We start from the raw sequence: 27971 nt of genomic DNA on the forward strand, positions 1-27971 counted from the left end.
AGAAAACAACATTACAGAGCAGGAGCTACTTGGGCTCCCAAAGAGAGACGGCCAGCACTGCTTCCAGTGTCGCTCTGGGCTGACCACCCTCCCATCGCCAGCAACATGCGGCAGAGGCTCAGTCAATGACTGCGTTCACATAATGCTCCCCGCTAGCCTGGTGGGACCGGTGGCACCGCAATATTTGTCAGAACGCGACTTGTGACAGGAGAGGTGGGATTTACGTTTCGATCCGCCGCTGTCCCACAGAAACGATTTGCTCACGCGGAAGAAACTTTGTGCGCTAATCTGGAGCGGCTATGCTGTGAGCCGGCGATGCATTCCTAACGTAGAGGATGCATAAACCAGCACGAAGAAGGAAAACAAGAGGATGACAAGGTACCGAGAGCAGGTTTTTGATTTTTTTTGTTGTGCTCAATTAAGTGATGTTAATTTAAAAAAATAAACGGCAATGATTTAACTATGCTCGATGGCTGCATTGCACTTTTTCAGTATGAACATTGTCCAGTGTCGTGAAATAAATGTTCGTATTGTATTGCATCAATCATCCTAACATCCTTAAAGAATCATGGTTTGGCAAAAAGATAGGTTTATATAATACGTTGAAAAGCCAAGATTGTCTTCTGAGTGATGATAACCGAATTTGCTCTTTGGGTAAATAGGTATATGAAAATGTTGTGATGTGACCATCGATGCATTGAAATATCCCATCGCAACGATCGTTAAATGTGCTGCAAACCAACTCAAGTTGGAGACACTAAAGGAAAACGAACTGTTGAATATTTGACACCACAAGATGTGATCAATATAACACCAGATATAATCACATTCACATACCATCTGCACGCGTTAAGATTGTGTGCGTGTAAATGTACAGTGTGCTTAAAATAATTTGATGCAAAATAAACATGCGAAAAAGTTATTGTCACGGGCAAACGTGGTTAATCGTGAAGGCGGCCCCAAGACTAAAGTTATCTCGAGGTGCGGTAATAGTCGAGAAGGCAGAAATGAGAAAGAACCCTTGGTTCAAGGAATGTGGTGTGTTACAATGCATATTTTTCCAAGGAAGGTGTTTTTGTAAGGCTATGACCAAAGTTAGGGTTCGCATTGAAATGTCAACATTCTGGGGTGAAGGGATGAAGGAAGCAGCCCTAATGAGTACAGTCACAGTGTGAGATAAGGCTCTCGGCGAGTGTTACGTGATCTGGTGGTGAATGTAGAACCCTGTAATGTAAAGCACCAGCAGACGTTTACAATTCATTTGCCGTCGTAGACTGCAACAATTTGCATACCTTGTATTAAAATACACGAAAGTGATAAGGAAACTATACGTTTCCTGAATAAATCTGTCTCTCCACAAAACAAAAACCATTCCACAACCCTTCTGAGAGGGCAAACATTCATCAGTGTTGGTTCAGTACAAGAATATTCTGCGGCTGGTTTCAACCAAAGTGTCTCATCAGCAGTCAGGCTTGCTTCAATCGATGCTGGTCAATTCACATGTCCCCGTATGCTTACCTTTAATATTCGGTAAAACATTTATTTCTATCACAGTGTTGGATTTTAGTGGGTAACCAGCCTTCGTAGTTTGATCCAAATAATCATAAGCGTTGTTGTGTTATGCTTTGCATGATTGTGCGTCAAAGTATAGAACCCATAAATTAGAAAGAGGGTCCCCCCCTTGCCTATAACACCTGGCAATTTTAATAATTAGGTCTTATTTTCATACCTGTTTTGAAACGTCACAATTATGTGGTAGGGGACAACACATTTTTTTTAAAGGTAACAATAAGTAATAAAACATAAAAAGTCCCAAATTAATTTTTAAATGCGTGCAATGATATCGGACATCAGTATCCTTGACGCGAAGCATTAGCCAGTCATAACCAAATACACTGCTGCATGAAAGCCCTTCCTAGCCTAAATAAACTATGGGGGTTGTTTGACCATACTTCACCATGCTGGTTAGTGTGGGTTGGTTAGTGAAGCGGGCAGGGATACCAAGAACTGACTCGGATATAATTCCACACTTACGGTCACCATGACCATGAATCTCTAACTCAGGGTCACCAGATTCACAGTGCAGTGCGCTAAACCAATGCGCGCACACCGACCCCCCACCCCCAACTGACTATTGACCGCCTTAAAAGGTGAATCACCCAGTCGACTCAAAAACCCATCAGGAATAAAGTGTACACAACAAGGAGTACCCCTCCCCCATAGAGCCCTCTTTACACGCAAGCACTTCACTGCACCCACGGCCACACACACACACAAAGACAAAGATCTCTCCATATAGCCTTTAACAGACGGTTGCGGCAATTGCTGATAGCAAACACCTATGAAGGCTGGGTCGGTACACGTGGGGGGAGGGTGGCCAACACCACGCTGGGCTGCCTTTGTCTGCTCAGGGCTGATGTATGCAATGCCGCACCAGGTACTGATTTAAGGCTGAGTCAACCTAGGGAGAGGTCTAGGACAGGTTCAAATATTCACCAGTGGTATTGGTCATGAGCAGGAATCAAACTCAGGTCGTCTGTTTGTAACACAGTGCGCTAATCACTGCAAAGACAAAGATCCACCGTATGAGCCTCAACAGGCTGGAAAGGCAAGTGCTGTTAGCGAGCACCTTTAACGGCCAGCACAGCACACGAGGGGGTGGGTGGCCAGCACCACACACAGCACCAGGTACTCGTTTGAGGCCGAGTCGACCTAGGGGAGGTTCAGGACCGGTTTAGATAATCATCACTGGTGTTGGCTAGTGATCACTGGAGCCTTGAACTCGGGTCGCCGGGTTCGTAGCTCAGCACGCGAACCGCAACACTACCACGTCCACACACACGCGGCAGTATGTGGCCGTGAGTCTGTGTCGAATGGATACCGGGAGTCAAGATGTTGCCTTATTTCAAATTAGAGCATTGATACGTACCATTCAAAAATAAACACACAATGCCATTTAAGATACCCATAATAACACGATAACAACAGAGCGATTAACATGAATGAAAAACACATTGAACACATTTACATATTTATTATGGAAGCCAGCATGGGTTTGTTTTTTAAAATGTTTACCCATGTTTGTTCAGCTCGGATTTTATTTTCCTGAAATACTAAAGTACACATTATATCTGATATGCTGATATTAAAGCCCCACAGAAAAGTCTGTTACAATAGTATACTTGAGAATTCTAACATACCACTGCCTGCATACTGTGAGCATAATCTGGCTTATATTTACAAATTCCCAGATTCATGTGGTTTGAGTTCTTTCGTTTATTTTCTATTTTCCTTTTTAAAGTTTTGGCATAGATGAGAAAAAATAGGATGACATTTCATAAAACCGTTGTTGTTTGCGAGCCAGAATGTGTAAGATTTAATACGTTGCCCTTTAACCCCTCAAAAACAATAACTTGCCTTCAAATTAACATTTAAAACGAGGGGCCAAAATAATAACAGACAAATTATGAAATGTAGAGAAATCTGATGCATATCTACAGCTCCTATGATTAGGGAGATATACGTGTGAGATAGGGGAAGATGCGATTGATTAATTGCCTCTATTCATGTCTTGTGACATGGATTAAAATTACTTTTTAGACAGAAAACAGTTGGGCAGACTCCACATTTCTCAGAAATGCACGCACGCTATATAGCTCCTTGCAGCACAGGCTCAAATGAACACGTGTATTCGTATCCCAAGGTATACCCACTCACGTACAAACATGTATAGAGTGTATCAAGACACGAACACATCTTTACAGTTTATGTGCAGCTCTGTCATGTTTTAGATATTTTTGAGTACTTATTGTGTGTATGTGTTGTGTTAAGTAGTTTAACTTGTTTAAACACAAAACAAAATCGAGGCTATTTCCCAAGGGATCTATTTATAGTTGTACTTATGTGAGCTGCAGAATGTATTTTTTTCACGTATGAATTTAGTAACTTGTATGAGGGGCACAGTTAATGGAGCCCAGTGGGATTTCCCCCCCCCCCCCTTGGGGTAACCATTTACATGAGGACTCCAAATTAACACGTGTTTGCTCAATCAAGTTTTCAGACATCAATGCTTTCAACATAGCGGGCATTCATGTGGTGATCCATGCAGTGACATTCATAGGTGGACATGCACGATTTCACACGCAAGCACACGCATTGATAAAGTGCTGCGGAGAACAGGGAGGTAAAAATAATTAAAAGTTTCTATCTTTAACGCATGGCCTTCCCAACGTGCGCAAGAGATCTATAATTAGAGTTAAAGCCAAAAGTCTCCTGAAAGCATTTCTGCATTTACCAGCTGACCGTGGACTGATTGGATATGCACTCTAAGCCAGGACTCATGAATTACTTACATCAATGAAGAAAATGGGTGGCTTAAGTCATTCCCACAGATTTTAATAGGATTGGCAGAAAATTAACTGAAATTTAAGTTATATGTACGCACAATCGTTATGAATGTATTTGAGTGGTCATTTCTGTGCATGTTTAAAAAAAAAAGATAATTTTAATTAATGGGAATCTATATATATTTTTTTAAATAATCATATTTATATTAACAATATTAAGTAATTATAGATTTACAGCCCTTTTTACAATCCACTACTGGATGAAGGCAATAATTGGCACATGTGCCAATTATTGGGGTTGTTTGACCATACTTCACCATGCTGGTAGGATGGGTTCCGATAATGTTTGCCATGGCCGGGAATCAAACTTATCATTCCCTCTATTATTTTACAAGTAACTTCCCAATGTACGTTGGGCTGATTTAGAAGGACGAACTTTAACATGTTTTCCAAGCCACATAATATGCTCAATGCATATTCGCATGCAGAAAAGTTAAAAAACAAGAAATGTTTTCGAGATATATGTGTGCACTTGCCAACGCGTAAAAATGATGTCATTCATCCTGGACAGCCTCACCAAATCTGAAGCTTTTTTTTCAGGAGTGTCAAACATTGGGATGTGTGGCCAATTCTGTTCATGAGCACTTGGCATTGCTTTTTGTTTTTAAGATGCCACGGTATGTGGAGAAATCTCGTGCATCAGAGGGGATATGGCCATTCAGTATCCACAAATATAGATTTGTTTTAACACGTAAGCTTTCACGATCAATAGTTTACATATTTGAAGTTTTTGTGGGTTAGCTCGCGTAAATATAAATGTGTCGTTAAACCCGCCACCACCCGACACAGCCAATTAGTAAGGTTTGTCACGTAAACAAAACATCCCAATTCATTACTCGTTCAGCACCCCTGTGTGTTGGAAAGTAAACCTCTCCAACACAATACCAGGTGGCCATGACTTTAACTAATTGACAACACACTGGGGTGCTGAACTAGTAACAAATTGGCATGTTTTGTCTACGTGGCAAACCTTACTAATTGGCTGTGTCGGGTGGTGGTGTGTTTAATGACAAATTTATATTTGTGCGATCTAACCCAAAAGAAATAACCTCAATTAAAATATAGATTCAATGATTGCTGTTCTGCCATATCCTCCTGGCCACCCCGTAGCCCCGTGGTAATCGGTGGGTCTGAGTTTTTGCTGTCTAAGAAAAAAAGGGGCAAGGGGCATGAGTTGTGCATATCTGGGCATTCCAGGTGGCATTGCATGGATATATGAACCTTGGTAACAAAATTATAAATAAACCTGGACGTGTTACACATTTCGTTGCAACAAAACGGGTCAGGAAATTGCAGTGAGATCGTCTACAGTTGCGTGCAACTGCTTGCAGATGTTACATACGAACGAATTGCGGGCAATATTTAATACAAAAAAGCATAGGTAAAATGCCACATTGTTAATTTAAAGTGAAAGTAAACATGAAGGCCGGCAATTAAACGTGTACATGCGTGCAACTATCGTGCAGGCAAACGATGGGGTTTTACGCAAATTACATGACATCATCAAAATATGTAGGGACTTTGTGAACATGAGCCAACATATTGCACATGCTATGGATTTAAGACCACATTTGTTTTTTCAGCCCATAGCATTTATAAGTCTTGCTGAGCAGCCCATACTTGCAGATGTCACACAATTGTAAGGCCACGGTGAAATCACATGAAGGTTTTTTCGAAGCTCAAATCACAGTTGACACCTTTTGGCAACAAGCAAGTATGCACAACATGAGACGGTTACGATTGATTTAACAAAATGAACACTCTCTAATTCATGTCTGCAGAGGCATAAGAATATTGAAGTTGAATTTTGTTAAGAAAATAAAGTTGTGCCCTTTCTTTTTATAAAATAAACCTCTGGGGATTAAAAAAACCCTCAGACGATTTACACTAATAATATTTAATTAATTATATTTGCTTTGCACTTGTAGTTTCTTATGAAAACAATATTTCGTAAAAGGTTCAAGAAACACTTGCGGTATGCATTAAGTCTTGCTGTGCAGCATTGATTTTTGTATCATTGTTAGTATTACACTGTTCGTGACATGCATGTAATTATACATCATTATTTCTATAAAATGTGTGAACACAAACCGTGCACAGCCACTTAGAGGTGCTACATTCCACCACAATGACAAAGGCATGGGTGGTGAGAATAGAATCGTGACAGTTCATCTCACCACAAGAGATCGGTGGAGAAGCAAGCTGGTGCCTAAACGGCATACATGTCCCGATCACAACTCTTAACTTTCAAGATAAAAATCATTACATGGGAGTATACTAGATTTGTATTTCTATTTCACTTATACCTGATGATGATTGCTTGTGTTGCAATCGAAACGTCGTATGCTAGTATTTCATTTATTATTTTATCTTTATACGTGACTTTACCGAAAGAACCAAAGAGTCATTCCTGCAGTCACGAAAGCTCCAAATTAAGTTTTATTACATGAGAGGTTGAATTTTTTTTAATTTTTAATTTGTATAAATGAATCTTGTTTTGCATGGCCCGGGGACATCCAACTCTGCCCAGCTGATTGTAAACGTTTTGAAAGCCCCGACTCAGACTCAGCGGTTCATTTCTCATGGAGAAAAGGGCAAAGGACATGAGCCGGGGAATGCCGGCCACCTTCCAAGCAGCCCGGCGCGCGCCGTCTGTGCCCAATGTGCCGGCATGCTGCGCCAAACAGGCTTTGACAATGAGCCGTTTTTAATTTAAAGGGCGCCTGACCGCGATTCGTTCTCACACAAAACTCCCAGAGAAACACGTGGCGGCAGACCCCCCGACGAAATGCCATCGACGCACATCGCTGGCAAGGGCGCTGCGTTCGCACACACGTTGCCCTCGTACATCATCGCAAGCTGTTCATAGGCGCCGGACTGAGCTCAGGACGGAGAAGCAGTTGCGTTCACTCAGCTGCCGCTGGCACCTTCGCCAAGTGCTTCGAGAATGATGAAGGAACAGCTGGATCAAAGCTCTGTGCCACGGCGCTGCACTGCGAAGCGCACACCTGACGTGGATGTGGACTGTCAGCTCAGATAGGATGTGGGCGTAACCCTTGCTCCTTCTTGAGCCACTTCTCAAAATAATGGCCTCTTGTGAAGTTAAACAATGTAAAATTCAACTTAACCTTCCACCTGCAATTCCCTGAATGGAACGAGTCAGATCTAATTTTGACAAAGTACAATTCAATTCTCTCCTGCCCTCAAAGCAGATCTCTGGCATGTGGAATTTCAACGCAGGGTTTCAATTTACAGCATGTGATTTAAATAACTGATACCATATAAAAACTTGGTTTAAAGCGTCCCACAGAGTTACACACAAGTTCAGTACACGTTAATAAAAGCACAAAATAAAGTTACAAGTCAAAATTCTCGGGAAGGAATGTTTACAGTTCCATACACGTGCTTATTCCCCTTCCTGTTTAATTAAATCTGCAATATGATATACCTCGTCTGGTTCACATGGGCTCATTTGCACAGCTTAACAAAGGAGAGAAAAAAAATTGAAAACATATATAAATCACAAACATATTCATTGCGCCTAAATGAAGCAGAGTTCCCTCGGTAAAAACAAATGCTGTTTCTATTAAGTATGACAGGCAAAAAAAAACCTGTTATGAAGTTGAGCTCAAAAGCAAGTGACACCAATACAAAACAACGAGTCGGTCTGTTTGGCGTCCCGTTTGTATGGGTGTCTTGGTCCTGCGCATTTGCTGCCGAACCCCACACAGCTCTTGGTCAGTTCCACGTCACAGGAAGAGACACGCTATTAGCTCATTAAGGCTCACAAGCCATTTCCTATGCTTCACAGAGGTAGGTTGTTCGGAATAATTATAGGCATTCAATCACACGCTGTCTTTATTTACAAACGCTGACTTCGCTTTAACCTAATTATCCAGTACAATTGGAGGCCGTTCTATTGAATATTGGAGAGTAAAAGCAATTGTAACCCAAATGGGAAATGAGTTGCAATTTTAAGTGGTTTGTGGTCAGATGTCGTGTTGGTCTCCCACGCTCCTTATTTACCAAAAACAAATTCAGTTGTGTTTTGAAGAACGCAGCCTCAGCGAGTTTGTCATCTGTACAACATTACACGAGAATCCTTTCGTATGCTAATATACGCTTTGACTGTCAATCTTTATTTCTTCGCAGGAACACATCATCATCATCAGCTCGAACGGAGCGTGCCTTCGTCGTAAAACGTTACGCTGAATATTTAGCGCCTTTTGCACAGTAGAACAAACGACTGGATGCCACAAACTTTCGCAAAGCACTTTTTCAAATGAGAGACACCATGGGGCTCTGCCTGCTGCTCCTGCTGCTTGCAGCGGCAACGACGGGAGCACAGCGCAAGGAAGCGGAGATGTTCCCGGGCAGCGAGGACGACATGGAGTTCATCCACGTGCCGCGATACACCCGCTCGACTGACACGCAGGGCAAGTGCTCGTACACGTTCATCGTGCCCCAGCAGAAGGTCACGGGGCCCATCTGCCTCAACTCGCAGGGCGCGGCCAAGGAGGAGGTCGCGGGCAGCGGCGTCACCAAGCGGGACGTGGAGGAGATCAGGGACGATCTGCTCAAGCACAAGCGGCAGATCGAGGGGCTGCAGCACATGGTGGAGGTGGACGGCGGGATCGTCAACGAGGTGAAGCTCCTACGCAAGGAGAGCCGCAACATGAACTCGCGCGTGACGCAGCTTTACCTGCAGCTGCTGCACGAGATCATTCGCAAGAGGGACAATTCGCTGGAGATCTCCCAGCTGGAGAACAAGATCCTCAACCAAACGGCCGACATGCTCAAGCTCGCCACCAAGTACAAGGACCTTGAGCAGAAGTACCACACTCTCAAGGCCGCCGTCAACAACCAGTCGACAATCATCGCGTGGTTGGAGGAGCAATGTCGGAAGACGTACAACCCTCAGCCGCCGCGGTTACACGACCGAAACACGCTCAACATCCCTCCGCAGCAGGCCCCAAACAGTCATCGCTACTCGCTGAATCAGCTGTTCATCAACGAGATCCAAAGGGACCAGACTCTGCTGCAGACAGTGGCCAGCACCACCACCACAGCCAGCACCACCACAACCACCACCGTGCCAACGACGCTGCCAACCACCACTCCGCCCGCTCCCACCAAGGCTGCAGGTGCGTGAAACTAAAACTAAACTATTTTCTATTTTACCAGGTGAGGCCCACTGAGCTATGTAGCTCTTTTTCAGAAGCGATGTGGCCACAAATGATATAGCTCAACCAAGTGGCTTATCGCGTGGAAATGTATAGCAGCCAAACACTCAAAACGCATGTTTCCAATTGCGGAAGGAAAAACCCGAGGACCCAGAGCAAAATCCCCGCAACCACGGAGAGGACACGCAAACTCCAAATATACAGCAGCAGGTGTCAGGGTCGGGTCGAACCCACGACCTTCTGTATACCAGGCGAGGTAGTTAACATCTCGCCACCGTGGTGCCCCATCCTTCCCAGAGAGGCACGAGCCAAGCCAGAATCTCCCAGTGGCAGATGGTAATCGCCGGCATACTGACCCGACGGTTTCCCATGGTGGTTTAAGATCATTCAAATGCATGACCTGTTCACGCGAACCAAAAGTTTATGTTGCAGGCACCATTACTGAGATTTAAAGTATCAAAAATGTAATTAAGTTACGGTTAAAAACATATATAAACTGCGATCAATGATGGATAACGTCCATGTGGCCAACGGCAACAACCAGGCAAATGTGTGTGTGTGTGTGGGGGGGGTAATATCAGTATTAACATGAATACATGCGATAATCATCCACATTACTCTGGGATTAAGTAATTCAGTTCATATGTCCCGGATTCAGGTATTGAGAGTCTAGAATAGATACCAAGGAAATCTGTAAGCAACTAAGGTCTCGTTCAAGATAGATAGCCCATGTTGGAAACTCATTGTTGTAAAGTATATGTGTAATTGTCCCCAAATGTGTACTTTGACTCTGGTCCAAGAATGTTTTTCTATTGTTTTTTTCCCCTCCTTTAAATTACCTTGGTGATACAGCTGTCATGGAAAAAACACACAGAACTGGAGAAAGAGTTAATATTGTCATGACATAAACAACGCCTCATAACAATAAACACATACAGCAAAGAAAGCTAATACAAAAAATGCAGACTGAAGCTGCATATCCAAGGCAACGCTAAGACTCCGGGTCTAAAACCTTAAAGTCAAAAAGTCAAATTGGTGATTTTTTTCTCTCTCTGAAACTGAGCATTAAAGCGGTGCTCATCTCCGGTTTACCCCTTTGATCCAGTAGTCGATGTTCATAATTCCTATGTCAGGGGCGAGGTTATCGATAGGACACCCACTGTTGACCAGAACAGACTTCATTAAATACAACAAGGCACACGAAGGAGACGTCACAGTGATAACACTCCGCTGCTCCTGACGCAGCTATCTGGCTTTTGACCACTTGAATGTGAACTTGTAATCGTTGCTCCACATCTACATCAGCCACATGAAAGAAGAAAACTTCCCCACGAAGCGGTACCAATTTATCGACCATGGTAAAAATGATTGGCTGACTCAACCCCATCTCCCCCCCCCCCCCCCAAATCAGGATTGCATTCGCAACCTGCCGGACCACCTGGCCGGATGTCATCAGGTGCCAAACCGCAAACGGTCGCGATGTTTTGACACCTCGACAAGCCGCTTCTCTCTGCAATTGCAGCCACCGCTTGGCGCACGAGCGCGTGTTGTTGCTGTGCTAGGTCTGACCCACGTGCGCGCACACGCACACAGGTCTCATCAATCCATCGCGGTCGTGATTGCGCGCATCAATCATTGCGAATAGCGAACCGTGCACACAATCAGCGTTGCTGAACACGCCTTGACGTCCAAACGAGCAAAACGCACCCGACTCCCGCAATCGGCGAACACTGCTGTGCACGTTTCGGCAATTAGCTCACATTAACGAGACAAATTACAGCGGGTTTGTAACCAATTAGGCAATTCTGAGGCAATCAAATAATTACATAATCGATCATCTAGGGCTCGTCCACTTGGCATATGTGGGCTGTGATCATTACCCTTGGTTACATTTGTTTCATCCTATAGCAACAAGAGCGGAACACCTGAAGTACATTCATGGCCCCATGTGCGCATGCGTCCCCTACGATAACTCGTATAACCCCCCCCCCCCCCACATAGATTCAGCCACCACCGTGCATGTGTTTTTACTGGAATCTAAAACTCTAAACTAAAAAAAACTATTTTTTTTGTTTTACCAGGTAAAGCCCCACTGAGCTATATAGCCCTTTTCCCGAAGCGACCTGGCCACAAATGATAGCTTTACGAAGTGGCTTATCGTGTGGAAATTTATATCAGCCAAATACTCTAAACGCGTGTTTCAAAATGTGGAGGGAGAAAAACGGAGGACCCAGAGCAAAATCCACGTGACGACGGGGAGAACACAAACTCCGAATATGCAGCAGCAGGCGTCAGGGTCGGGATCGGGATCGAGCCCACGACCTCCTGTATACCAGGCGAGGTAGTTAACATCTCACCATCCCCTGCGTGGTGGGTTATGAATGGCCAGTTTAAATTATTTAATCCCTGAAAAAAATATATTTTGTTGCAGCAATAAAATGTGTTTTCCAAAAAAAAGTATGACTTTCATGAGATATATGCATTCTGTATATATGCCTAGTTTAAATAGATAAAAGCTGCACACAAACACAGTTTCATTCCTGTGTAGTTATCATCATGGATAATTATAATCATAATAGTTAACCAATTACATAATCTCAACATTTAACTGTTGTATATACAGGCATTTTAAATACACTGTTAATATTAATATGTAAACACTTAAAAGTCAATAATAAACATAATTTGTATTTTCTTTTTTTTTAAACATTGCCATATATATATAGAGAGTAAATGCCCCTAACTTCACACTGACCGTGGGTCAACAACCCAATTACATTCGAGTTAAACAAGCAGGGCTGAGGCATTGCAGTGCGAATTCTTTATCGTTGGACCCCAAAGCAATTAGCTCTGTTTATATCATTCACGGTGGTTTAATTTAATCTGGTCACGATAAGGAGCCAAGGGGAGGAGGCTGGCGGGTGGAGATGGGAGGTGGACTAAAACTTTGATCACGAAAACCAATTGAGCTCGGAAAATGGAATCGGCCCTTGAGGTGCGCCCCATTCGTCCTGTTTTCATGTTTCCATCCATCTGTTAATTGCATTCGTGGGGGCCGAGGGCGAGAGCTTGCGCTCTTGTCTTGCACCATTACCACACACATCAAGGCAGGAATGCGGGAAGTCTCCACGGGGGCAAGGCCATCTGTATCAGATGCAGGAACTTGCACAGCAACGAGGGCGCCTCCCACAGATCAACAGCGACCGACCCGACCGCGACGCGAACAAAAGCCCCGTGGTTTTGCCCGTCGTCAGAATTTCGCCCGCGTTATTTATTTGCATGATTGCGATATATACCGCGGGAAAGCGGTGACACAGCGGTAAATGCACCGCGCTACGGGCTCGGGGTAGCCGAGTTGGCAACGGCGAAACGGTGGCAGCGAGCGATATCATCTGAACCGATCTTTGGCGGTCTCCTTCGCCAAACTACACTGGCCAGTGTGGCGAAGTGTGGTGAAACAACCCTCAAAGTTCGACACGGTGCAGGAAGACCTTCATGCAGAAGTAGTTTTACAAATGACTGAAAGTTATACATTGTATTATAGTGATATGCTGAACTTGTATAATTACTATTAATTGCACATTTAGGTTTAGACAAATTCTCGAATTACGCCACTATATTCCTTTCTTCCTTCACAGTGCCAAAACTAACGTGCTTATATTGACATTGTGTAAAGAGAATACTTGACATTGTCTCAAGAGTTTAAGTGTTGTGATTGGCTACAACCCACTCTTGATGAGAGAACTCACAAGTTAACTTGTGCGACCGCTGGTTTATGCAAGCGCGCATATTGCATGGCAGTGGCTCTAAGGTGCCAGCAGATGTCAGTGCAGCAATGGCAGCGGTCCAGAGATGTATTTGGTCCACTCGCTGGATTGAGTCCGTGGATTGAATCTATCGGTGCAGAGCTGGTATCTCCTCATATGCGTGGGTTTTCTACGGGACCTCCACTTCCTTTCCACATGCCGCCCAAGGCACTCATTAATAAAATTGGCCAAACGCCGTGATAAAAATGAGCACTAAATAATCATTGAGGCTTCCCTTGTCAAATATCTGGGATTAGAATTATAACAATTGGCATATACGTACACACAGTAGTGTTTTTTTTTCTCAACGCATTCCAGAAGGCCCAGTCACAGTAGGAGTTACAAATGTAACATTGTACGTTTTTATTTTGACACCACACCATAAATATTAGGACTGTCACAAGATAGCCTGTAATTAAAGATAAACCCCAAACAGTAATTTAACTGCCAGAGTTCCATTTACATTCCTTTTTAGTGCAGATGAAAGCTTCCCATCTTTCCATTCCAGATGTTGTTTGAAAATCGACTGCATGTAATTTCCCTACAGTTCCAAAATATTTTCGCAAACATGTTTCTCTGAAGGAGACACCAGCCATGTGTGCAAAGTCAGAGGCACGGATGACCTCAATATCCACATTTTCCATAAACAGTCCTTTTTAGGATAAAATCAATACATTCTGCTGATGACAATGTCATTGTTCTTCTTGGTGTAGGTTCACAGTCGTGCTATACAATCTCTCTGCTGTAACTTCTGGTTGAACCGCGTGTTAAATTTCGATTTAAAGCTTTCGTGACTGCAGGGATTCATCTTCTTGGTTCTTTCGGTAAAGTCACGTAGAAGGGAAATAATTAAATAATAAGAATAAAACATGAGAAAATAATTCTCACTAGAGAAATAAACATAATAAAATAATTCTCACTAAAGAATTATTTTATTATGTTTTATTTGTATTATTTTATTATTTCCCTTCTACGTGACTTTACCGAAAGAACCAAGAAGATGAACCCCGTGTTGTTCATCACGACGTTCCCGACGATTTTGCACCACATGCCGGGGGAGCCTCTTCAGAAATCGAGGAACGTTGACGGCAATTTCAAGGCACGTGGAGCGAAACGTCGGGACACCATGCCGACCAACGGTCGGTCTAACCCCGACGAAAAAAAACACGTAGCAGAGCCGCGCAGCACAACGGCGCAAACCTACGCTGCAGCATTGTCATCGCTACACGACCACAAACAAACAAAAACGGTCTCCCCTACAGCTGCCCTCTGGTTTGGTGCTGGGTCACCTCTTGTGTGAAACATGAGTGTCGCGTAGGAGGAGGTGATGTCATTTTTTCCCTCCGCACTCCCCCCCCCACCGGCCCTCATTTGGGAAGGGGTTTCCAGACCGCATTCGCCCAGTGTTTTGCTGTGTTTGCAGCCAGACGTATCGGATGACAGTCTGACTCCCGTGAGGTTGTGCGTGCATGCGGCGGCACAGCGGAGTTCGTACTTTGGGTGGGAAACGGCGAGTGTGTGTTTTGCTAGAAGCGCCTCCGCTTTATTCAAACAAGAAAAAAAAACTTCTCCAAAAAAACTGCATCGCTTGCGAATTCAGTCGTGTCTCAATCATTCTGTAAAGTTAGAGTTTTGGAATATTAGTCATTCGCAACAAAAAAACAGAAATATTTACTCAAAGCCCCATGCTAATTAGTTTAGTGGCCCCATTTTAATTACACCAAGCTGTCCTGGATATGAACGTGTTCTAAAATAGAATTTAGGACATCAAATGTTATCAAGGAGGCAAATGCAAATGCACGAACACAAGCATATTTGAGGCTTGAATACATCACATCACTTACACAGTTCTAAGATGTCTCTATTGTATAAAAGCTACACTAATAATTAAAGCCGCACTTGATAATGTAAAAATACCCAAGCGGTATTAACACTGCACCCCCGATAAGCACGGCTGGCTACGTACGGTGCGAAAAAAGTTCAACATACATACTTAACACCATATGAATAGTCCACCATGAAGAAAAACAATCATCACTTTCACAGTGCAGACAAACTAGACTGCCAGTACATTTTCAGAATGTCAAATTTGACTTTCCCCAGCACGTTCAATATTGAACAACAAGCACAGCCTGTTGCATCTGAACTTCTGACAGGTTCACTGACATTTTTCCAAATTTCCTCCGGCTTTCCCATGAGATTAGCTTGGGATCTTTTTTCAATGAACACATGACCAAGGCATTATCAGTAATCATGTAATGAGGTCTACAGACAGGGCATACGGAGAACATAATCACATGTTTGGAGTGGTCAATCCCAGCCCACAAGTGATGCCCTGTCACAGGCCAAGAGGGATATCGCATCTCCAGTTACTCTTTAAAGGTTAAAGGTTAACAAAAACGCCTCTTCACGTGACAACTTCTCCAAACAGCCAAAACATCAACACCCCCATGCCGTGCTGATGACATTAATCTTTTGAATCTAGTCAGGAATTGCTTTTAATATAAATATAATTATTTAGGATAGCTTTAAGCGTAAAAAACACGCATTCACTATCAAATTACCGAATTATTTCAAACCATTTTTTTAAATATTTTGTGCAGAAATCACTCGGTTGTATATATGTTGTCAAAACATTATTAATATCTTACGTTTGGCCTGTTCAAAACGAATACAAGTTCTTGCACATTTTTACAGCTTGAGGTATGGTGCCAATTCATACGCTTAAGTAATGGGGCTACCTATTCCTGTACAGGCACCAATTCCAGAATTTACCGTTCTGGGAAGGTAGGCAGGCATGCTGAAACCGATGTGAATGAATTAACATAAACCGTTTGTAAAAGCCAAACATCTGTATTAATTAACAGCAGGCAATGAATTGACCATGCTAAAAACTAAAAGTTTGGTATATTGCTGAATAATATTCACAAAAGGAACATTCATTCCTACAGTGTCCTGGTCACATTTCCTTCAAAATATTACTGAATTCAACATTCTCCAATGCTTACTTACTACACTGGTTCTGGCCAACATAGGAATTAACTCTGTAAAATAAATTAATTGCCCATGCATATTGTTTGTGGACCAAACGCTTAAGTTGACAAGACTGTACCAACGACACACTGGGAGGCATTGTACGCTTAACATGCTTGTGCATGCCAAAACTTTTTAAAATTAAACATAAAAATGTTTCACTAATAACGTTTGGCTCCCTGTAAAGCTGAAACATTCTGTACTGATCATATATTGCAGGAAAATACAATATATTATTAATTTTATGACCAAACGTGACTTGAATGGATCCAATTTCAATACATGTCAGAAGCTAAAAAGGATTTACCCCGGTTGAGTACCTGAATGGGAAACTGCCTGGGATTTCCAGGTATCATAGGATGCAGCAATGGGTTCTTGAATCAATCTGTACAGAGCTTTGAGTGTCACCATCGTACACTGCTGCATGCCAAACACTCGTTAATATAGAACTGGCCAAACGCCCTAAGGTGGCAGAACCTTCGTGAAAAAGTATTGATACTCAGCAAGGCCATCATGGGTAATTAATTAAATTATTAATAATAATACAAATACAAAGGAATTAATTCAATGTGAATCTACGAGCATTTTTTTTTTTACAATCTAGCGCTAAAGATTTTCCTCATAAAATATGCAAACGAAGATTTTGCTCAAGTTAATCGCAAGTTAGTCTCAATAAACGCTTAACGTGGAGATGACACGTCCATAACTGACAAACAAAGCGCAGTGCTCGTGGCAACTCGATCTGTATTCCGCCGGCTGATTTACGCGCTGGTGAATCAGAGGTCGCAAACGGGTTTTGATTCCTTACCCGTACCCGGCCGCACCAGTGTCGCAAACGGGTACCCGTACCCGGCCGTACCCGTACCCTACCCGTACCCAGCCGGGTACGGGTAGGGTACGGGTATCGGGTACCTGATTGCGACCTCTGGGATGAAGCCATGTTTCAGGCGCGGGTGGGTTGATTCTAGGAACTTGAATTGTGAGAAGAGACAAGACGTTGGGAAATGAGTGACAAACAGTTACTCACCAGTGACTCACGGTCTACCCGTACCCGTACCCGGCCGCACCAGGGTCGCAAACGGGTACCCGTACCCGTACCCGGCCGGGTACGGGTAGCCGGGTATCGGGTAGGGTACGGGTATCGGGTACCCGGTTGCGACCTCTGTGGTGAATGTGACACACCGCAGTGACTTGGGCCACACACCACAGAATATTTTGCCACGTTGCTTCACAACCAACGTAAAATTACCTGCGAGCGGTTTAAGAGACTTTCAGGGCATCATCTGACGCAGAGCAGACTAACTCGGGGAGAAGAGTGCAGGTCCTCAACAGTAATTCGGGAGAGACACTGAAAAGAATGTCCTCCCAAATTCCCAGAGTGGACAAATGAGTGTATTTTCTGAATATATGATTTAAATGCCACTTTGTAATGTCATATTTGTGAATAAGACTATGTGCATGTAAGTACAAAATCACTAAACATACAATTTCTAATGATTCACCCACGAACCACCATATAATCAAATAACATCCATATCACGCACGGCATGGGAAGGCCCAGATCCAGCAGTCGATAATAAAAACGGCTGTTCGTGTATAACAGGACCCTGCGGGGTGGGCTGGTAGGAATAATACTTAGTACCGGTACAGAGATATCGACCGGGTATAGAGGAGTTAAAGAAAAAATTACTGTATTCTAGTGTAACGTTAATTAAAAGTGTTTGTTTTGACAAGAAACGCTGTGAGATTTAAAGACTCGTAGTCTTTCATTTCCAACACCACCCTCAACACCACCCCTCCCATGGACGGACGGACGGACGGACGGACGGACACATTAATCTATTGGTGGTCTGGTCCACTTCGTTCCTACCAGTATTAAAGTCTTTATACAGCCCTCTGTACAGTTTTGTAATTATAGACACTAAATAACTAGTCCAGATTACCAAGACAAATTATTTAACTTTAATGTCCCTACATTTACATCCTGCCATTCATGTACAAAGGGGCTATAGCTATGTGCAATTGTGCACATGTACACATCATGCATGCATGTTGAACTTCTTTCGCATCATACGTAGCTAACCGTGCTAATCGGAGGTGCCAAAATGGGAGCCACGTGATATTCTCAGCCATATTTCTGTCTCTTAAAAAAGTTATTTTGGATTGTTTTTAGTTGTTAGGTTTTTTCGGTAAAGTCACGTAGGTAAAACATTAACGTTAATAAAAGTAAAATAAAATAAAAATCACGACGTTTCGGAGGCAACACAAGCTTCCGTCTTCAGGTGGGACCGTCGTGGCTGTGACGGTTCCACCTGAAGACAGACAGCTGTAGCTGTTGTGGCTGTGACGGTTCCACCTGAAGACGGAAGCTTGTGTTGCCTCCGAAACGTCGTGATTTTTGTTTTATTTTACTTTTATTAATTTTAATGTTTTACCTACGTGACTTTACCGAAAAAACCTAAGAATATGAATCCTTGCAGTCACGAAACCTTCAAATCTAGAATTGTTTTTAGTTGTTTTCTTATTTCCCCCCCCCTACAAAAACAGGGCCTTGGCGGGACTGCCAACATGCATGGGACGAGGGCCACCAGACCAGCGGCATCTACCTCATCCGGCCCGAGGGAACCAGTCGCCTCATGCAGGCGTGGTGCGAGCAGTTCCACGACCCGGGCGGCTGGCTCATCGTCCAGAGGCGCAAGGACGGCTCGGTTAACTTCTTCCGCAACTGGGAAAACTACAAGGTTGGTGTGCGTGGTATAGCGCTGGTTGGCAGAGGGCCTTGCCTGCTCCCCACACCCCCCAATAGCGTTACCCGACGGTTCGACGTGCAGTCGTACAAAGCGCAAATTTGGCTAAAGTTGGAATTTTATTTTAAACTATTTTTTATTTTACGCGGTAAGGCACAATGAGCTGGATAGCTCTTTGTCAGAAGCCACCTGGCCACAAATGATAGCTTAACGAATTGGCTTATCACGTGGAAATGTATATCAGCCAAAATCTCTAAACGCGTGTTTATAAAATGTGGAGGGAAAAACCGGAGGACCCGGAGAAAAATCTACTTGATCTCCGGGAGAGGGAATGCAAACTCCAAACATATATATAGCAGGCGTGCCAGGGTCATAATCGAACCAGGTGAGGTAGTTAACATCTCACCACCATGGCGTCCAATTACAGTTGGCATATCAACCTGATGTGATGCGGATTAGGTTAATTGATGGTTCAGAAACTCGCCGATTTATTCCAGTCACTCAAGCAACTGGCGGCCTCCTTATAACTCTGCTACCACTACTGCGGTACGATGGTACCATGCCCCATCATTCTCATCAACTCATCTCATCTCATCACACTGTATTGCTTTACCATTGCTAAATCTCTGTTCAGCACCTTGGTTAAGCGCTAAATGAAGTAAATTAAGATAAGAAGATGACATGATTACTGTTCCCATGAACTTCACTCATTGACTCCTGCACCAATGTTGAAGACTGACAGTAAAAATTAGACACAAGTGATGGGTTCTTGAAACAAATCGCAAGCTCAAATTGTGAATCATTACATGCCCCGACTTGGCAACTTTTTAAAATGGAATTACACTCACATGCTTAAAATGTATCAAGCATGCTGAAAGTACGATGTCACATCGTGACTAAATTGACATCTTAGATTTGAAGCTTTCGTGACTGCAAGGATTCATATTCTTAGGTTTTTTCGGTAAAGTCACGTAGGGTAAATTTTTTAAATTAAAATGAATAAAAGTAAAATAAAAATAAAATAAAAATCACGACGTTTCGGAGGCAACACAAGCTTCCGTCTTCAGGTGGAACCGTCACAGCACGATTGCTGTATCCATTTACTTTATCCATTTACTTGATACAGCAAGCGTGCTGTGACGGTTCCACCTGAAGACGGAAGCTTGTGTTGCCTCCGAAACGTCGTGATTTTTATTTTATTTTTATTCTACTTTTATTAATTTAAATGTACATTTTTTACCTACGTGACTTTACCGAAAAAAACCTAAGAATTTAAATTGACATCAGTAACCATTCTCTGCCCACTGCAGTATGGGTCTAGTCCCATGTTGAGAGATCAACTTTCACTTTCTCTGATCTTATTGGTGCTGTCTCCACTTGTGTCTCCTCCATCTTCCCTCCCTTGGCTTCCATTCTGTCACTCATTATTGTAACAAAAATAATGAACATTAACAGCCCTCTCTGCCAATGCACTGAACGATGCCATGTCAGTCGTGAGCTTTGCTTGACCATATTTAAACCACACTGGACTGTCCGGATAGGTGAAGCGGGACCTGGGGACTGCTTCAGATGTCAATCCCCACTTATGGCAGCCGTGACCAGGAATCAAACTCAGGTTGCCGGATTTGTAGCAAAGTGCGCTAACCGCTGCACGATGACTCCCCGCCAAACTCACCCCCCCCCCCCTGCTCCTCAAAGTACAGAAAAAAAAACTGTATTTATCTTTAATTATTCTTTATTTATAGCAAATATAAAAATGCTCAAGCTGCAATACTGAGCTCCAAATTTCGATTATTCCTCCTAAAGGGGCAAGTCAGACTTAGTGTGGAGTATTAAGTCATTTTCACCAACGTGGGATTTCTGCATAGCATATGTTAAACACGGTGTATTTACCAGACAGCACACCTGAGGCAACAGTACATACTCTGTCAGACTTTGGCAAGAACTGTACGATTTAAATGGCTTCATAAATTTCAAGGTTCACAAAACCCAGCTGCATTTCGATTTTGTGTGTTTTCTTCCTTCTATTAAATATCACAATCCCGTGGCTTATGACATCATGCATGACACGTAATAATTAAATTAAAGTATAAGAACCTCAACATACGTCCATAAGTATACATACTGCACCTTATATTACAGCTGGTAGATTTAGAAATACACAGGTCTTACTTTTCCTTAAGTACGTGTTATTTGGCAAAACAAATGTTAACGACTGCCAACGGCTTTTCAGTCTACTGAAGCTTCGCAGAAATAGGAACCCTTTTTCATTTCCCACCGACACAATGTGTGAGCGCACACACTTAACGTATGCTGGTGATGACTGTGTACGCACGTGACAGATTGATTTTCCCTGGCCACACTTCAATATTCACAGTATTCCTCATATTTACGAATATATTTAGCACACTGGGCAAACGAAACGTACGCCTGCGGTGAACGTTGTTTTCCAAACCATCTGCGAATAATTCACGCTCACATTTGCTGCAATAGAGGTACCATTGTTTCAAAAGATTAAATCAACGTGCAAGGCAAACTTGAGACAAGGCTGCACAATCCATTAGAAATGCTAATTTGCCAATATCTGCCGTTGCAATCCATATCCAGATCGCGCTTGGCACCCATGAATTATACAAAAATGACACGACATTTAACGCACCAAGCCTTTAGCAATGGAAATGACTGGCTGCTGCTTATTTAGAAAACAAAAAAATCTTACACATCACAATGTTGAGCCAGACATCTGCCAGATCAAAATATTGAGTTAGTGTCCCTCAAGGATTCAACATAATCGCTTTTCAGTGTTGATCTATACACAGCAAACAGCACTATTCAAGACGGTTCACCAATTTATACCATTCAAGAAGAAGGTCCTACAATGCAAGTCAAATTAACGTGCATTCATCCGGCAGCACACATAAGCAAATGCTATGACGGATTAAACAAAATTGAGACAGATAGCGAAAGAGCATCAACTAATACTAAAGGGATGTACATACCCCACAGTATTATACAAAAATGCTTTGGTGTTGGAGATTTATAATGTTGAAACATTAAAATTAATAAAAGTATATACGGAGTGGTAGCTCTTGTAATCTCTCATTTACTTGATACAGCTGTCGTGGCTGTGATGGTTCCACCTGAAGACGGAAGCTTGTGTTGCCTCCGAAACTTTGTGATTTTAATTTTTATTTTATTTTACTTTTATTAATTTTAATGTTTTACCTACGTGACTTTACCGAAAAAACCTAAGAATATGAATCCTTGCAGTCACGAAAGCTTCAAATCTAGAATTTATAATGTTAAGAATAAATGAATCACCGTGAGGCTATGTATGGTCTTTGATGACCAGACTGAACATTTTCGCATGCTACAATGGTGCAACTTAAAGAGAGCGTGTTGTCCATAAGGATTGATGTTGAGCCCCGTACCAAATGAACACGAGGCAGGTGTTGGAGGTTTACATTTCACCAGCTGGGAGACGCTTTGCCCTTTGCTTTTAAGTAAAAATATAACGTGTCATTTTGCAGTGAGAAAATATCCTTCTTTAACCCATTCTAAGTCAATGCATGGATATCACTTTTCGTGGAAGAATATGACCGACTCCATGATCACACTCGACCAATAATATAACTGCTCTGACACAATACGCTCACACACAATTGTCGTAAATGCCTCCAGATAAAGTTAACTCCGTGTACATTTACAACCCTTTTGTCAACGCACTTTCTGGATGAGGGCCTCCCCAATTACACGCGGGTTTGGTGAATGCAGGTGGTATAGATGCTGAGAATAGTACAGTACAACAAATGGATACTGCTACACCGCCCTGTGCTTAACAACTCTCTCAACAACAGCCCAGAGCAACTGTTTTGCACTTGGTGGCCGCCCATCCATACACTCGCCAAGGCTCAAACCTGCTTAGCTGCTAAGATCTGACAAGATCAGGTGCATTATGGTCGATTTTGGTAATGGGTCTGCGTTGATTCCATTGTGATGAGGCGCAATGAATGGCACAAAGATGAACGGTTGGTTGGACGCTTCATAAACTGATCGGATTCCTCTAGTGTAAATAAATATTCTGATCCTGAACATGCTGACACGCGTGTATGCATGTACACATACACAATAGCGCAACTGTCAAACAGTGAAATGGGTAAATTATAAAGGAAGATGACGACAATCGTTCCACTCGTACATCCCTTTGCCCTTCCCCTTCTTGACACCAACGCAGCTTGGCTTCGGCAACATCGACAGCGAGTACTGGCTGGGCCTGGAGAACCTCTACTGGCTGACAAACCAGACCAACTACAAGCTGCTTGTGCTCATGGAGGACTGGCAGGGCCGCAAGGTGTTTGCGGAGTACGCCAGCTTCCGTGTGGAAAACGAGAATGACCATTACCGCCTGCGGCTGGGCCGCTTCAACGGGAACGCCGGCGACTCGCTCATCTGGCACAACAACCGGCAGTTCACCACGCTGGACCGCGACCGCGACTCTTACTCAGGTATCACCCCCCACAATGCAACGGGGCCGCGTGGGCAAGAAGCGTGCTGACATGGGTGCAGGTTAAGGGCACCGCTACGCCACTTCTGATGACGCAAGAGGGGGAGAACTATGCATTGAAAGGCATCGTTATCTTGAGTTGGTGTATTATTATTATTATTGATATTCTGCAACTGAATAATAAAAGATGAGGCTCTTAATGTCCCAGGACAGCAGCTACCTCGAATAGAGGACGATTCTGGTTAAGCTAGGACAGGTTGCAACCCTCGTGTGTCCGTAATACGATGCACCTGTAGCAAATGTCCGCCATTCAAATGCCACCAGCCAAGACAAGGGCTTTCTGAACCTGCCCATGACCCTGCCCTTGGTTCGTTTAATGTGTGAACATCGGTGATTGAGAGTCAAAAGCAGGTCGCCAAAGTGCTGGCCTAATCACCTACAATAGTAATTGCTTTGGCATCTCTTTAAATAACGAAATGTAGGTTTTGTTGTATTTTATGCATGCTCGATGACATATTTTTTAGCAAATCTTCACTCTGTTCACCATTAACCTGCAGCATTTTTTTTCTTCAGAAAATCGACATATATAGTGCGTCATGTTTGATCTTTAAGTATTTTGAAAAAACCAAAGTGATTAGGTTGCTCATACATCAGAGTACCGAACTGACACCGCTGCCATCCTGGGTATAAATCTTGGTTTCAGCCACCCGTAATTAAACTGGGTTCTTAAGTTTACCAAGATGATGGTCACAATTGCACACAAAAAAATGCATGACATAAAATTCGGATTCTCACTAAATTTGGCTACATTTTGTGGAGATTGCTTCTCACTTGACTCCACTGAAGACAAACATTCTCACATCAGGGGATGTGCGAAAGTGCAGCCCTACTGTGTAAAAGACTAAAAGGGCCTGATTGAAGTGTTTTTTAAAAGTCCTGGGAAAATGCTTAATTCCGCAGCCATTCTCTAACACACAGGGGGAAGTGTCACTCGATGAACTTTCCAAACAGATTTTTCCGCCTTCTCACACTGATGCAAAGAGCACAGCCGGAATAAAGTGGGCGGTGAAAAGAGACCGAACTAAATAAAGCAAGAGGGCCGCTAGAAATAACGTCACGCTGACCGTTCTCCCTCCCTGGCAGGCAACTGCGCTCACTTCCAGAAGGGCGGCTGGTGGTACAACGCCTGCGCGCACTCCAACCTCAATGGCGTGTGGTACCGCGGGGGCCACTACCGCAGCAAGTACCAGGACGGTGTCTACTGGGCCGAGTTCCGGGGAGGCTCGTACTCTCTCAAGAAGGTGCTCATGATGATCAGGCCCAACCCTTAGGGGGTGCGGCCCCTCGCACACGCAAGGCCGGACCGGATGGGCCCGCCCCCGCCTCCTCACCTCAGCATCGTTCAAATCCGAGGCCGGACGCGTAACTAACTGTGTGCGCGTCGCCGCGTCAAAACTGCACGTGCGCAGCGCGAGCGCACTTCTTTTCGTTTGCTCTCTGCACCACCTCGCAAAATTCTCAGATGTAAAATGCAACGAGTTGGATGTCTGTTGTCCTCTCCCCCTCTCCCGGACCCGCCCCCCCCGCACGTTCGATGAGAACGGTTGGCTCCGTTCGGTGCGAAAGAAGTTCAACACACATACGTACATACAGTCACAACAAAATATTGGTCAAAGGCTGCGCTCATTCCTTGCTGCGCACACGTGCACACGTACGCACACGAGAGGTAAATAATCAGTAAAAATCACAATCGAATTACATTTCTTATCTGCGAGGGCATTTTTCAATATTTGTAAATGCAGCGGAGTGGTGATGATATACAAATAGACGCACATGCCATATCAATGACAAAGATATTATGAGTTACAGAATGGGTACTCATAAAGTAATACATGCCCGCGTTTACAATGAGCAAATGTCATTATTTCATGTCTTCCCATGAGTAGCAATATATTCTATAGGACTAATATGTAAATGTAAAGGGAGGAATGAGCAGACACTAAAAAAAACCTGACAAATTAAATTCACTTTAACTCCTGGAAAATTAAATGGCAATCAGATACTAGAAGGAATGGTTCTTTAATTGAACCCCGGAATGTCTTGTAAGTGATACAGGGTACAAACCAAACCAGTATTTTGAGTGGGGAATACAGGACCCAAGACATGGAGATATTTGAATCACAAAGGACAGGCTACAATCAGAATATTACAGATGTGTAGAGGACGAAGGCAAAGGTTAGGAATGTGTGTGGGTGTGAGAGACTGTGCGCACAATAGTTGATGATGTTGATTAATTGAATTTAAAACAAGCAAACAACAACATTACTTTTCCTATTGTGCCTTGAAGACAAAAAGGGCTGAAATGCTATGAATTTCAATTGTAAACATTACAGAGCTTGCCGCTATGACATAGAGGAATGTGTAAACATGTGATTCTGCCATGCAATAAATAATCTTTAACTTTAAAAAAAAGATAGTAACCGAACTTTGTTTTGTTAATTGCAGGCAATTGTTTATAATAAAAAAATTATATTATTGGTTGTATTGAGTATTGGTTGTACAGCCCAGTGGAGTACTATGCTTTGAATATAACTTAACATTTCTTTATTGTTATGTTTAATCTTTTGCTCTAACAAAATTAGATTTCAATATCAATAACCATTACGATATTTTATTTATCAGCATATCAACTGCCTTGCTTTTGTTCGCAAAGATACTATTGTAATGATGAGTGTATATTGACAACACTGGTCAACACACTTTTTCTGGCATAAGGTATTCCAACGGTTTTAAGGTAATTTTGGGGTGCCGATTCCAAATCTGGCATCAGTTTTTGTCTATCACATCAGGTTTTTGAGATATCAAATATTGCATTTTCAATAAAAACTGCAGGAGAAAAATATTCAATAAATGTGGATATCTACATAAAATGATATTATAAACACACTATTCTAAAAATACAGCACCATATTTTAACACTAAAGCAGTCACTGACTCGCAACAACTTGCAATCATAAGTGACAGAGTTAATTTCGAGTAAAATCAATGAAAATGGGGTATGCCGATAGCATAAAATGAGATGTGATAGAGCAAATCTGAGATCAGATTTGGAATCAGCACCCTGAAATTAGTCTAAAACAGCTGCAAAAGTCCAGGCCAGAAAAAAATGTTTTTTTTTTGTTGACCAGTGTAATTCACGTAAAATTTCCAAATGAAGCAATATCCTGAAACGTCAACTCGAGGATTGCAGACTATGGCTATGATTTTAAATTGAAACGTTCCGACTCACTTACGTTGCTATAAATATGATGAATGAAATTGTAGGTGAGCTGGTATTACTTTCAATGTGTCAGATGGATGTAAACATTTAAATACTATGGATTGCTATGGCACTGAATGTAGTAGGAGTGTAAAATTACATCTTGAGCCATCATTGCCATTGTACTGTATCACACAGAATTTATTTCAATAAACAATTTCCAATGCCTTCGACAATGTCATTTTGCAAGCCACATGCTGCCTTTACAGGAGAACGCATCTCATTATTAAACACATTGCTTGGTTATGCTGCTGTTGTATTGACAGTGGTGCAAAAGCACAATTGATAATCATTTTAAAAACTCAACACATTTGTCAATAAACACTGCAAACAAAATATACAATAGACAACAATTTGGTGGTGATATTGGTGACCGTGTTGAGTTTTTTTGTCATCGATTAATATCGTTGCTTAAGCCTCGCGACAAACTCATCGAATCGCATGTCTAAGAAACTACATCGTTAAATACGGGAAAATTATTTGCTAATTATATGGTATTGTTATAGTTAGGCCAATCGAGAGGGGGGGAGGGGCGAATAGAATGGTGCTGGTATCGAATCGTGGCCCTGAATGGCAACAATTCATCCATGTGCCAGGGGGGATTGGAGGCACGGGGTGGTGAGAATCATGACACCCCCGCATGAATCATCACATTTAATTCAGAGACAGTTAGGCTGGTATGCAATACACACGTAGGCCCTCGCAAGACCACTTTGCCAAGATAAGATGGGGTACGTGACCTACAATTAGCACGGTTGGCTACGTAGGGTGCGAATCAAGTTCAATATACATAAGTACAAGGTAGAGGTGCAACCCGGCAATTTCTTGCCGATGTCATTGCTGACCGAAGGGACCTCCGCTCTGCACAACTCTGGACAGCTCCCTCTAGAGCAGTGGTTCTTAACCTTTACTGCAGCCTTACACACCTTTGGCTCTCTATTGTAAAAAATGCAGAATGTTAATAAATACATAG

The 27971-nt window shown here is 42.9% G+C and overlaps 3 protein-coding genes across 7 annotated transcripts in view; 2 read left to right on the forward strand and 1 right to left on the reverse strand.

The window, feature by feature from the left end:
* On the forward strand, nt 1–27166 carry LOC133341820 (angiopoietin-related protein 2-like). The gene is made up of 5 exons (XM_061550579.1): nt 1–378; nt 8559–9550; nt 18976–19169; nt 23410–23680; nt 24823–27166. Exons 2-5 carry the CDS (start codon nt 8689–8691, stop codon nt 25008–25010), a joined length of 1515 nt encoding a protein of 504 aa, XP_061406563.1. The 5' UTR covers nt 1–378; nt 8559–8688; the 3' UTR covers nt 25011–27166.
* LOC133341828 (synaptotagmin-2-like) overlaps nt 1–27971 on the forward strand; it is a 389152-nt gene that overhangs the window by 78476 nt on the left and 282705 nt on the right. The gene's annotated exons all lie outside the window — the stretch shown is intronic.
* The window catches only part of LOC133341821 (ras-specific guanine nucleotide-releasing factor RalGPS2-like), a 210483-nt gene that overhangs the window by 57302 nt on the left and 125210 nt on the right, over nt 1–27971 (reverse strand). The gene's annotated exons all lie outside the window — the stretch shown is intronic.

Source organism: Lethenteron reissneri, chromosome 12, assembly GCF_015708825.2.
Source record: "Lethenteron reissneri isolate LAM-NWPU_2019-01 chromosome 12, ASM1570882v1, whole genome shotgun sequence".
NCBI lineage: Eukaryota > Metazoa > Chordata > Hyperoartia > Petromyzontiformes > Petromyzontidae > Lethenteron > Lethenteron reissneri.

Coding starts and splice junctions, on each gene's coding strand:
- LOC133341820 (XM_061550579.1), top strand. CDS start 8,689: ATGAGAGACACCATGGGGCTCTGCCTGCTGCTCCTGCTGCTTGCAGCG. Junction 9,551..18,975: donor CGCTCCCACCAAGGCTGCAG/GTGCGTGAAACT, acceptor CTACAAAAACAG/GGCCTTGGCGGGACTGCCAA. Junction 23,681..24,822: donor CGACCGCGACTCTTACTCAG/GTATCACCCCCC, acceptor CCTCCCTGGCAG/GCAACTGCGCTCACTTCCAG.